Source organism: Tympanuchus pallidicinctus, unplaced genomic scaffold, assembly GCF_026119805.1.
Source record: "Tympanuchus pallidicinctus isolate F22 unplaced genomic scaffold, pur_lepc_1.0 scaffold2, whole genome shotgun sequence".
NCBI lineage: Eukaryota > Metazoa > Chordata > Aves > Galliformes > Phasianidae > Tympanuchus > Tympanuchus pallidicinctus.
The window spans coordinates 27582123-27593749 of NW_026294721.1; the positions used below are offsets into that span (position 1 = coordinate 27582123).

The 11627-nt window shown below is 37.8% G+C and overlaps 1 protein-coding gene across 1 annotated transcript; it reads right to left on the reverse strand.

Moving 5' to 3' along the window:
- Positions 1–1816: 1816 nt before the first annotated feature.
- Positions 1817–9548, reverse strand: FRG1 (FSHD region gene 1). The gene is made up of 9 exons (XM_052682098.1): positions 9410–9548; positions 9233–9300; positions 7186–7308; positions 6231–6288; positions 5932–6046; positions 5443–5547; positions 4622–4713; positions 3496–3606; positions 1817–2715 (listed from the first exon to the last, which is right to left on the reverse strand). The coding sequence occupies exons 1-9, from the start codon at positions 9469–9471 to the stop codon at positions 2679–2681; spliced, it is 771 nt and encodes a 256-aa protein (XP_052538058.1). The 5' UTR covers positions 9472–9548; the 3' UTR covers positions 1817–2678.
- Positions 9549–11627: the final 2079 nt, after the last annotated feature.

Below are 11627 nucleotides of genomic sequence, written 5' to 3' on the forward strand. Positions count from 1 at the left end.
CAGACAGACACTGCTTTTCAAAAGCTTCTGAGCTTCACCTCTTTGACCTTTTCTACTACTGATAAATTGCGAGCCATGCTCTGTGCTTACATGGCTCTCTTTCAACTCTTAAAAGAAAGACTTTGCTTGTTCTTGCCTCTCTTAGAAAATTGGGGGGTAGCTACTTTTGACGCAAAGCTCCCCAGATACACCAACTTTTCTTTCTCAAAACTGCTAAGTGCCAGACAGCTTTCTCTCTGAACAACATAACTGTACATTCTGATTCCCAAGTCTTAAACTATTAAGCAGGTAGCCCACCATTGACAATAGCTACTTCATATACCTTTAGTTTTTTTTGGAGCCATACCCTTAATACAAGCCAAATATTCACGTGTGATACAGACAAGACTTTTATGCCTGGGTTACTCACATGTTAAGGAATTTTAACAAAATTCTGGAGATACCTGTAAAATTACAATCAAAGATCAGTTCTGCTGATTACAGTTTTTTTTTTTTTTTCCCAAGTGTTTTAATGTAGTCTTACTAGAAAACACTTTAATATTCCTAACAATTGCTTTCTTTGAAAGAATGCCCAGTTAATAGACACTGATAAGTATAATTTTCAGCCATCCCTGCTACGTGTTAAACAGTAATCTCAAAGTTTTATACTAGAACTAGGAATAAAATGTTAACAATTTACCATAATCATATCTTAATTATAAAAAGCAAAGTGATTGACTGATTAGTTTAGATGGTCAACTGATACTGTTACATTTTTGTTAACAGCGTGGTCTGAAACACAATAAGGGATGCAATAAGGTATGAAAAACAAGGAATGCCAATGGTGGAAAAGAATTCTACAGAAGATCATTTAAGTTCAGAAAGCAGCTACTCAAGGAGTACATGTGAAAATTTAGAGAAGAATTCTCGCTGTAACTGTATTGTACAGTTGTATTTAATTTCTCTGCATCCTTGGTATTCTATCAGCATTAAGACACAGAATCTTACAAAGCAGCTGGAATCATAGGGAAGTCTCCAACAACTTGTACATATGAGACAGTTAGAAACATAAATATCCCAACAGTTGCACAAACCAGCTCCGCAGAGGGGACACATTTCATTTCTCAAACTAAATAGGGAAGAAAATGCACTCATTCCAAAACAGATATTTATGCCAGGAATTAGTGAACGTGCTTATTCCTGCAGAACAGGTATCAAATGAATAGTATGAGAAAATTCAACGAACTTCAAAGCATTAGAGAAGAATGTCGTCTGGCAAAATCTGTGTATGAAAAGCTTAGAAGAATTCTTCAGAGAAAAGTCTCAATTTTTATTTGCTTTTCTGAAAACATGAATTAAACAGTCCTTACATCGTATCATCAATTTGCCTAGCCCATGGAATTTTTCTTCTTTTGGTATCATAAATATTTCTATTATCTCCTTATTTTCTAAATTCCTAGGGAAAAAAAACCAAAAACTTTTATTACTGACCTTGGCTAATCTTCTCATTCTGGCTACTATTTGTTTTACTCTTGAAAACTTAAACAGTGGGTTTACGAGGTACTTAAACTCTGTGCTTTTCCTCAAGACCAGCCACATGTAAAATTAGAACAACTGAAATTGCCATTATATGCCAAGACTTTATTGGTCTGTTCCTGTGCTTCTTAGAGTCATCACTATCTTGCATTAGCTCACAACTTTCTACTATTTCTGCAGTTCATATTGACAGTTAGTAAGGGCTCCATGGAGAGCTCAAATTATTGCCATAACAATCCTCAACATTGTTACCAAGTAGTCTTTATGACGTAGATTACATAGAAAGAGAGAGTAAGTGATCTGAGGTAGTTCCTATAGAGATGTTTTTATTGAGAAACTTCTTGGTAATCAGAACAGACACAGGAAAACACATTTTGTACAAGATACCAGGAATACACATTATACTATGACCTTACGAAAAGCACTGCTGTTTTATTAAAGACTATTTAAAAACTATGCCCTAAAGAAACTAGCAAGTTTGACTGAAGTTATCCTTCTCCTCTTGTTAAATGAGGAGGAGCCTGCTAACAAGACAGTCAGTCCCTTTTCTTACAAGACAATTGCATTTCCATTTGTTTTAAGGTTGACTTGTCCAGACCTTCACCAGCACCTGGATTTTGTAATTTATCAATCTGAACAACGGGTCTGTTTCAAACACTGCTTTCTGAATTCTGAACACTCTGGTCCCTACCTCACACTGCATTGGATGGTTCCACAGATGTTCTACTCAGTAACTGGTATGATGTATTCTATTTATTTCCTCTTGCTTGTTCGAGGCATTTACATATTTATTGACAGTTCAATGCATTAACAATATTTTATTGTTGACAACTTTGCTGTTCTCATCTGCCCTTTATCAGTCTCTGAACTCAGGTTTCTTCCATCAACCTTGGGAGATCAGTGGATCAAATAACTTGTCTTCCATTAAGTAATTATCTTACTGTTTCAATAGCATGTAGTTGTAGCAAAATATTAATAGTAATAGTTATTGAAATTTGAGAATAGGTTGATGCTTATTTACAGCTCTTAGGCAGTCCTTTAAAAATAACATAATAAAAACATCAGGAAAACAGCTTTTGTAAAAACAATTATAAAAGACTTTACTTGTGTTCTCAGTATCATCATATAATCAAAGACGCAGAAGAAAATGGACGAACAGGCTCTCACTTGCAGTATCTGTCTGCTTTCACTTTTGCTCGCCTGTGTGGAAAGGGGAACGAAACAAAACATTAAACACTGGACACTGCATCTGAATGTTTCATTTGACTCTAAATCTTAAACAGGCATTGAAAGCAGCTTTCTGTTTTCTTTCTCAAAGCAAACACAAAAACCCACCAGATCACTCTGAGGGGTAGAATTCAAACTGAGAGCTGAAACTGACACTCAATCTATGATGGCTGCAGTGAATTTTTTCACCCCGCTTACAATTACGAGTTCTCAGAAGCAGTCTTCTGCATTTTCCACTTAATGAATTAATGTATGAAAATTTATACCATACAAAACATTTTAAAAGTTCAAGACATTTTCTGTATTCCTGGCTCCCTGGGGAAATAAGAGATTTATTCTCACTAAACAACCTGAAGATTTCTTAATAAATGCTATTTCTTCCTAAAATGCAGCTCTCCCCTTTCCAAAAGGTACTGAAAAATTTAAAAGCTTATTTCTTATTATTAAAAAGAGTCATTGCTCACCTCCTCTGTACTCAATAAACTGAGCAAATCTGCAGATGCCCAAATGATTCAGTTCTGATGAGTTTCCCAACCCAGAAATTTTAGGTAAATATGTGAAAATTTGGAGAGTAACAACAAAAATGCATATGACTTGCTGCAATATCTTGACCTGGGAGGAAGTGCTCATATCTGCACCTCCTCTCTACCTTCCCCTCCATAAAACCTATCCATTTTTTGTATCCAATTTTACTGTAACCCCATCTCCCAATAACTTTTAAATTAGTGCGTTATTTCTTCTACATTAAAGTACCTGTCAAGCAGTGCTTCATGAAAAGTGCCTTCTTTCCTGGCTTTTCGGAGGGCTTTTGTATCTTCTTTGCTTACTTTCAGCTTTTTGTCTTGGAAACTTTGGAATTTCTTTCTGAAAAAAAAGAGGAAAAAACGTTAAGAACTGTAACTTACTTCAAGTTCTGTATTTCAATAAAAACAACTGTGAGGAGTATCTTGCAGTAGACAACTGGCCTAATAAAGATCTAACAAACCATCACACTACCAGAAGTGCACTAAAATTTATCTATGTGAAAATTACTCAGTTTCTTGAGGCAGAGTGGGAATGATACCATGCATGATTAATGTGATATGGTTAAAAGTTCTGAAGAACTTCAATTCCTTCACCTAGTAGCAAAAAAAGACAGGAATGAAGATGAAGGTGCATTGGGTGTAGGTGGCAAGGTGTTGGTAATGAAAAGGCTGCAGGTGTGACCCCTGTGAGAAGAGGCCAGGAACTGCCCCATGCTAAACAGACCCACCACGTGGAAAACCCGAGTCTATTTAGCAGAGCTGGTGATGCCTCTGTGAAATCATCTAAGAAAGGACAAAGTTGCCACACAAGCAGAGGAGAGGAAGAAAAACAGTAAATATGGTATGAACACCAAGGACAAAGTAGAAAAAGGAGGTGATTCAGGAGCCTAAGCTGATATTCTCCTACAGCCAGTGAAGAGGATGACATTAGAGGGGAACACACAGAATGAAAGCATGGAAAAGAAAAACTATCCTGTACTGGCCAGTCCCCAATTGAGGGATAGGTGTGGAAGAGAACGAAGTGAAGTTGAGCTTGGGAGCAAGGGGAAAGATAGGTTTTTTAATTTTTGCTCGTCTCTCTCTTACTACCCATATCTTATACCCATATATATGTAGTAAGAGGCAATACATTAATTTCCCCCAAGGTTTGTCTGTTTTCTCTGTGACATTAACTAGTAAGCAATCTCCTTCTTTTCATCTTGACCTATGAACCTTCTCATCCTATATTATGTCCTTTTGCTGCTGAGTAGGAGGAAGTAACCAACTGGTTGGGAGTTTGACCCTTTCATCAAAGAAGCTCCCAAAGAAAAGAGGAAGAAGTTACTTAAACCTGTTAATAGCTCCCAACTACATACACATAGTTGATTTCACACTGTTTAACATTTCCTTTGTCTTCCTGTGGAACATCATCTTTCTTCTTAGTTTCTCTTTCAGCACAAGTTCGAATCTGTTCACGGAGAAGAAAATACATAACAGAAAATGTCTTCTTTAGATTGCAATTTTTTATTAAAAATAAGACAATATAACCTTCATAACCAAGTGAGAGTCAGAGTAACTTTAAGTTCTCAGCTTCCAGACTGGTTAACTAGAAAAAAACAGCAATAAAAGCAAGAGCTTCCTATAGTACAGGGAAGGATTAAGCATAGTGCTTCAAAATACTGTAAGATGTAATTCCACCCTCAAAGCAGCACCATTACAACTGTTAAGAGTTATCAGGGATAAAATGTATTTCTGAGAGATTGAGTCTGTAGTATTATTGCTCTGACTAATACACACTTCTCTCTATCTGCAGGCACATGCTTTTCAAGTCCAAATGACATATTTCCACATCCTCTTACATGAAATCTCTGCACCAGCATCATTCTGGATAACCCTTCTCTGCTGCTGGTTCAGCCAGAATTCACCTTCTTGTACCAAGCAGTTCAGAATTATCTGGTGTATCATGAGAGGGTTTTACCCACCACTTCTTTAGTGGCATAAGTATTTCCAGCAGATAGGTATGTACCTCAGTTTAGGCATTCCTGAAGCTCATTTGCCTCTTTTATGGCCAAATCACTTGGTAGCTTACAGAAAACAATTATATCTCTATGCCCTCAGTAAGCTGTAGCATAGAAGTACTTGGGTAAGCTTGAATATCGATGCCAGGCCAGCATTAATTGTAGAATATGGTAATTACCTTTATCATTTCTTCTTCCCCTGCAGTTTTGCTTTTGGCTTCTATGTCTCCATCTTCATTACACCTAATGAAACGACTGTTTGCTGCCAGTAATGCCATTTTTTTCTGTAGAAATATCACATACTGTTAGTATAAAATTTGTATATAAACCTTAATGGTAACATTGATTCTTTACAATACAACAGAAAGCTCTGTATGTGTATTCTGTTCTTTTACATGTAGACATTTAACAGCTAGTTGGCAGTCTTCTCCATTCTTACTTCCTACATAGCTGCCAAAATGCAGGAACTTGAAGTACATAAAAAAAATTCCTGAAGAAATACAAAAACTACATCATACTTGGGAAAACAGAAGATAAGAACTTACAATATGAAAGAAATTGCAAAAAAGCAACTTGTAAATAACACTTAACTGCTTGTCAATACAGATCGCAAGTCAAAATGCAGTCAGATGCCAAGAACACTGAATGAATTATCCTAAGCAGCTTACATCTTGGAAGACAGGTTCCCATTGCTCTCTTGATCCTATAGCATCTGAACGCCCGACAACAAGTCCATCTGAATTTATACCCAGGTATTTCCCATAGCCAGACTTCAGAGCAATCCTCAAAGAAAAAATGCAGGGAAACAAAGAAGAACATCTTGATTTAAAGCAATTCACAATTTCCAATAAATCAAAAATATGTTATTAGTATGCAATGTATTTTAAGAGAATATAGAAACAGGTATTCATATCAGAAACAAAGAAAACAAATATCAAGGCTTGTAACATTTTGTTACAGTAGTTACCTTGTATCAGACAACTTCACGGCTGTAAACTGTTCAGGAGGACTAGGGCCTTCATCATCTTAGGAATGAATGTTCCATTAGTTACAAGGTATGTGTTACACACAGTATTTAATCTGTTAACTCTGCTGTTTCAAACAAGCTGAAAAACAATACAACTGCCACTGCTAAATACTATAGAAATTTGCAATACTGCTCTTCTTTAAAAATTCCTTTATAATATCCACATTCTTAAAGAAAAACAATGGAGGTGCTTGCTTACATTCAAGTAAAACAGCACAAATATAATCCTTGTTCTAAGGAATTTACAGTCAAGAATGTTTTGTAATTCTCCAGGTGATGTTGAAAACCATAATTTCATTGTAATATTATTTTCTCAATAACAAAATTACAGTTTGTCTCCAGGAACAGAGCCCTACACCTTAAAAAGCTACTGGCCTCTCCATTCCTCAAAACCAAAGTGAGATAATACTGTCATTGCTGGTTTGAACTCACTCAGACAAAACACACCACGAGGGTCGTGGAGTATTTCTTGTCTGACTGATGGTAGAAGACAAGCTCACCCCCTCCATACCAGTGCCATACACCATACTATGTTTGCACAGTGGCAAAACCAATACATTCTGAAAAGGATGCAGCAATAATCCTTCAAACTCATTTGCCTCAAGTTTCATTCTCAAATTGATACCATAAAAGAATTTAATAAGTTACTTTACTTTTTATCCAGTAACAAGCAATCATCTCCAACGTGATTCAATTTATTATACAGATAAAACAGCAAGAAGAAATAAGTGAAACTGATTGCTAGTCATTAGGTTTCAGTCATGCTACAGCCAAGATTTCTGCATTATTTGTAATGAACTGCCTTTAGCTGTAAAACTGTTTGCCTTTGAACGATACTACATTTATGCTTTTCATTACTGAAACTGTTTTTTTTTCCAAATTTCCTGAAACAAACCTTTGTGTGGTGCTCCAAGCGTAAACAAGCCATTATCAAGGGCATGGATGTAAGCTCCTTTATCCATTTCTATAGCTATAGTTCCTGTAATTTCACCGAAATTACTGACAGCCCACCAGTTTCCTGAAACAAACAAAATAACCATCACAGTTAATGGAGTATTCACAACTTCTAACTGCATTAGTTCAGGAGTCATTATTTCTGTATGTACGCAGAGACTTGACATCCTATAGATAGTGACAGTATTTTAAGATTTTTGTACATTATTTTATAATACCCAGCCAATGTAATGGTGTTGCTGCTGGAACAGGCTATCCTGCTATTCTATCCACCTTCCTATCCCTAATCACTGGCTCCTGTTCTCCATCCCTCTGTAGCGCTATAACACCACAGAGCATTTAGATTCATCCAGCTGATTAACTGAAGGTAACCTTGCAAGGAAGGTGGTTTTTTTTAATTCTGGATCAGCCTCCTGCAGTTTTGCAGTCACAGTCAATTACTACATATCCAACACAACAGAAACCTTTAAGTTATCTTCTGTGAAATTACTTCATACAAATAGCAGTTCTTAGACTTACGATGTTTCCAAGTGAACATTTGTACATTTGAGCTTCACAGAGTTCTACCAATGTAGCCCTACTCACATACGTGAACTAGAATTATAGTGTTTATATATTTAAACAGGTAACATTTCCTCCCATTATCTTAAAAATATTTTCTGCCTAATTAAGATAATTATTTTTGATGAATTAAAATATGATGTCTTTTTTCCTCATGGTAAATTCAGCAAATCTATCTTTCTTAAGCAGAAATAATCTTACAGAACACACGCAGCACATTTGCTTATCCTGTAGTGTCACAGCTTACTGATCACAGAATGACAGAATTACAGGTGTTGGAAGGGACCTCAAGAGATCACTGAGTCCAACCCCCTGCTAAAGCAAGTACGCTAAAATAGGTCACACAGGTAGGCATCCAGAGAAGTCTTGAATATCTCCATAGAAGGAGAATCAACAATCTCTCTGGGCAACCTGTTCTAGTGCTACATCACCCTTATCACAAAGAAGCTCTTCTGCATGTTTGTATGGAACTTTCCTACATTCAAATTTTAAGCCATTGCTCCCTGAGCAATGCAAATTTATCAGCATATGTATTTTTCAAATCTCTTCCAGGATTTTCTTTTGAAATTGAAGTAAAATAAAGAATGCAAAACACCTGAGATGTTTGGTGAAGCACAGTACCTCATCTTCTCATCTATGGTCTTTTAACAGAGAAATAGGCACCAATTCCCTTGCAGTGCCTTTGCACAAAATAGAAAATAACATCCTGTTAGGAGCGTGGTGCTACAGTACATATCTGCATCTTTCATGACTGAATATATTTTAGCTGCTTTTGTGAAGTAACTTATGGTAAATTAAGGACAAACAGCACTGAAGGGAGTCTGTTGTGTTATCTCTCAAAAACATACATAGTTTGATCCTCCTCTTTTAGGAAAAAAAAGTGAAGTTACAGCTGGATACAAAATAACATTTGTGTCTTTGGCTTCAATTAACAGTAACAAATTTATAGAGTGAACATATAACAGCAGTGTGACAAACTAGAACAAATAAAGAAGCTAACAAAAACCTCCTTTCAGGAGGACTGAAGGTATGAGTGAACTGAAGAACTCAGGCAATAAGTAACTACTACTGAGTAAGAACAGAAAGCACACGTTCTCCAAACTAGGAAAATGTCAAATAACATAAGACATGTTATTCATGTAGAAATATATAGAAGAGCATTATAAGTCTACCTACAGCAAATACTTCTGGAAAATAAACAAACAAAAAAACCAAAACGAGATTGAAGTAAATAAAGAGCTCAAGACTATATGTGAACATACTTGAGCAGAAAAGAGGCTAGACTCTAACTTACAAACATGGTGACAAGTGACTACAAACCTGAACATAGGGTACACTTAGTTTTAAGAATCCTATGACAATCTTTTCCACTTCTGCTGTTCCCTAAAGCTGCCACAAAGTCACATAACTCCCAGAAGGCTGCTTACCAACGATATCAAGTTGTTCTTCAGCATCCTCATCCCTTTTCCTTTTCTTGTTCTTGTGCTTTTTCTTGCTGCAAAGGGTGACGCAAAAAAATAAGAGCACAACCGATGCACCCCCCCCCGGCAGCCAGCGCTGTGCCGTGACCTGGCTCCCAGGAGCGAAGCCGCAGGCAGCCTCACCTCTTCTCCTTCGTCCCTTTGAGAACGAGCTTGGTGGACTTGACGCAGGAGTACTCCGCCATGTCTGCCTACGGCAGGCGCGACGGGACACGGCCCTGCGCCACGGACGGAAGCCGCCGAGCGGCAAACTTCCTCGCCGCCCGCTCCTCCAGGGCTCGCGCCATGCCTGCACTTTCCCGCCTGGTGGCGGCACGCGCTCCGCGAGCGTGGCGGGGGAGTTTGCACGGTCCGACATTTTGGCTTTGCATGCGCTGCGTTGAGGGAAGAATTGTCTGAATCCGCACATAGAATATTTAATGTAGTTAATGTGTATAAGTAACAAAAAGTTTTTTTTCTGTTTTTCTTTTTTTTTTTTTTTTTTTTTTTTTTTTTTTTTTTTTTTTTTTTTTTTTTTTAAAGAAAGAGGGCAACAAAAACATGCAACAGGCAGGATGAGTTTTAAAATCATATCACCCTTTGCCTTTTGCTTCTGGCTCTGCTTGAGTTGCCCTACTTCTTTGCAGAGCTGCTAAACCCTCAGTGCTAGGGAACAAAGAGCTCACCGAATCCCTCTGGTGTGTGCTGGGGCTCACCGAGGTGCCTGGCAGGTGCTGCAGAGATGCATGCTGTTGCCCATCATAAGCACAGATGCATAGCACACTGCTTGGGGCAGCCACCTTGCCAAGTGGCAGAGGGGATGGCGAAGGTGGCATGGCAGAACGAAGTACGAGGCTGCAGTGGAGCAGGAGCTTCGAGGGAAGCCCAAAAGGATAAGCCATGGAAACAAAGCTTGTAAGTGCCAAACGCGCCATATTTGGAGCTTTAGGACAGTTGTTCCCATCCATTTAGCTACTCGGCATGCCACAAAATCCATCTCCTGGCTTTCCTGTAGGGCACGGCCAGCTTTGGTGTGGTAAGCTTCCCATCCTCTCAACAAATACCTTCTTCATTTGGGAATATTCTTCCTAATACGTGTATAATTGGGGTCCAAACTAGAGCAATCACTTGTAACGTATGTTTTGTCATCTAGCCTGCTAATTAAAGGCGTTTATCTTTCCAAAGTTTGCCTCTGATGATACTGGATGGTAAAATGTGAGATACCATTTCTGCCAAATCTTGCCTTGCAGACGTACACAGGCACATGCACTGTATTATTAACTTTTGATTTCTGATTTTATTACTTACTGAGGGTTGCAAAGGTTCTAGAAGTAATAAGATTCTTAAATTGCAGTTATGTCAAGACCTTTAAAATCACTGAAATCACAGCCAGGTGGTAGAACTCCACAGGTGTAGCTTTTCCCAGTGAATGACCCTGGAGTTTGTTGATGACTGCAGCTGTTTTCTGCAGGTGCTTTGATTGGATCTAGGACGCTGTTATTTGTAACTAAAATGTTTTTAACTTTTATCTACGTGCCTAACATGAATAACCTCATTTTTGAGGGGCTGTGAAGTTGTATGGGAATAGTTACATTTGCTGTGAAAATATCTGGAATGGGCTTTCAGGAGTTTTTGGCTGTCTCCTGTTTTTGAAAGCTTTGGAGAGAAGGAGAGTGGGAAAAGGTAAGGACTTAAGCGATGCTCGAGTCAAGCTGTTCGTGTCTGTAAATTCAGATTTTTATTTATTTATTTGTGTGTGTGTGTGTCCTAAGTAAGCTACCTTCCTGCCTTTGTCTTTATCTGTTGCATTTTGTTAGTGAAAGACACTCCTTGCCGTGGTCAATCTTTGGCAAGTGGGTAACTTGAAGCAAGGTGCTGCTATATAACCAATATGTGACTTCATGGATTTATTGATTTGCTAGTCCCTGGAATTTGCATTTTGCAAATAGTTCTTCAAATAAAAACTGAAAAAGCAGAGGCTAGTATTGCTTTTAGCAATGATGGACTCCTTGCTGATGACTTCTGTTTTCTTAATGGAGTTAAAATCAGAGAATTACTGTTTTTGCAAATGCTTGTATCCAAACAGGCTATGAAGGTCCCATGTGCCATACTATATGTGAAGGGCCAGAGAACACCCAGATTTCTAAATAGAAGATGGAAACCTGGTTATGCTGTTAGTACTCCATCCATTGTTTTAAACCACATCCTCATGTATATTCTATTTTCTGTTTTCATTTTCTAGAGGTTATTGCCTGACTTCTAGAATGATTTTGGTACTGTCAATTTAGGATTTTACAACGAGTAATAGAATGGTTGTTACTTTGTTTCCTTCCATGGTTTTGGTGGTAGATAAAATGTCTTA

Coding starts and splice junctions, on each gene's coding strand:
- FRG1 (XM_052682098.1), bottom strand. CDS start 9,471: ATGGCGGAGTACTCCTGCGTCAAGTCCACCAAGCTCGTTCTCAAAGGG. Junction 6,047..6,230: donor GTGAAGTTGTCTGATACAAG/GTAACTACTGTA, acceptor TTTTTCTTTGAG/GATTGCTCTGAAGTCTGGCT. Junction 5,548..5,931: donor GGGAACCTGTCTTCCAAGAT/GTAAGCTGCTTA, acceptor ATATTTCTACAG/AAAAAAATGGCATTACTGGC.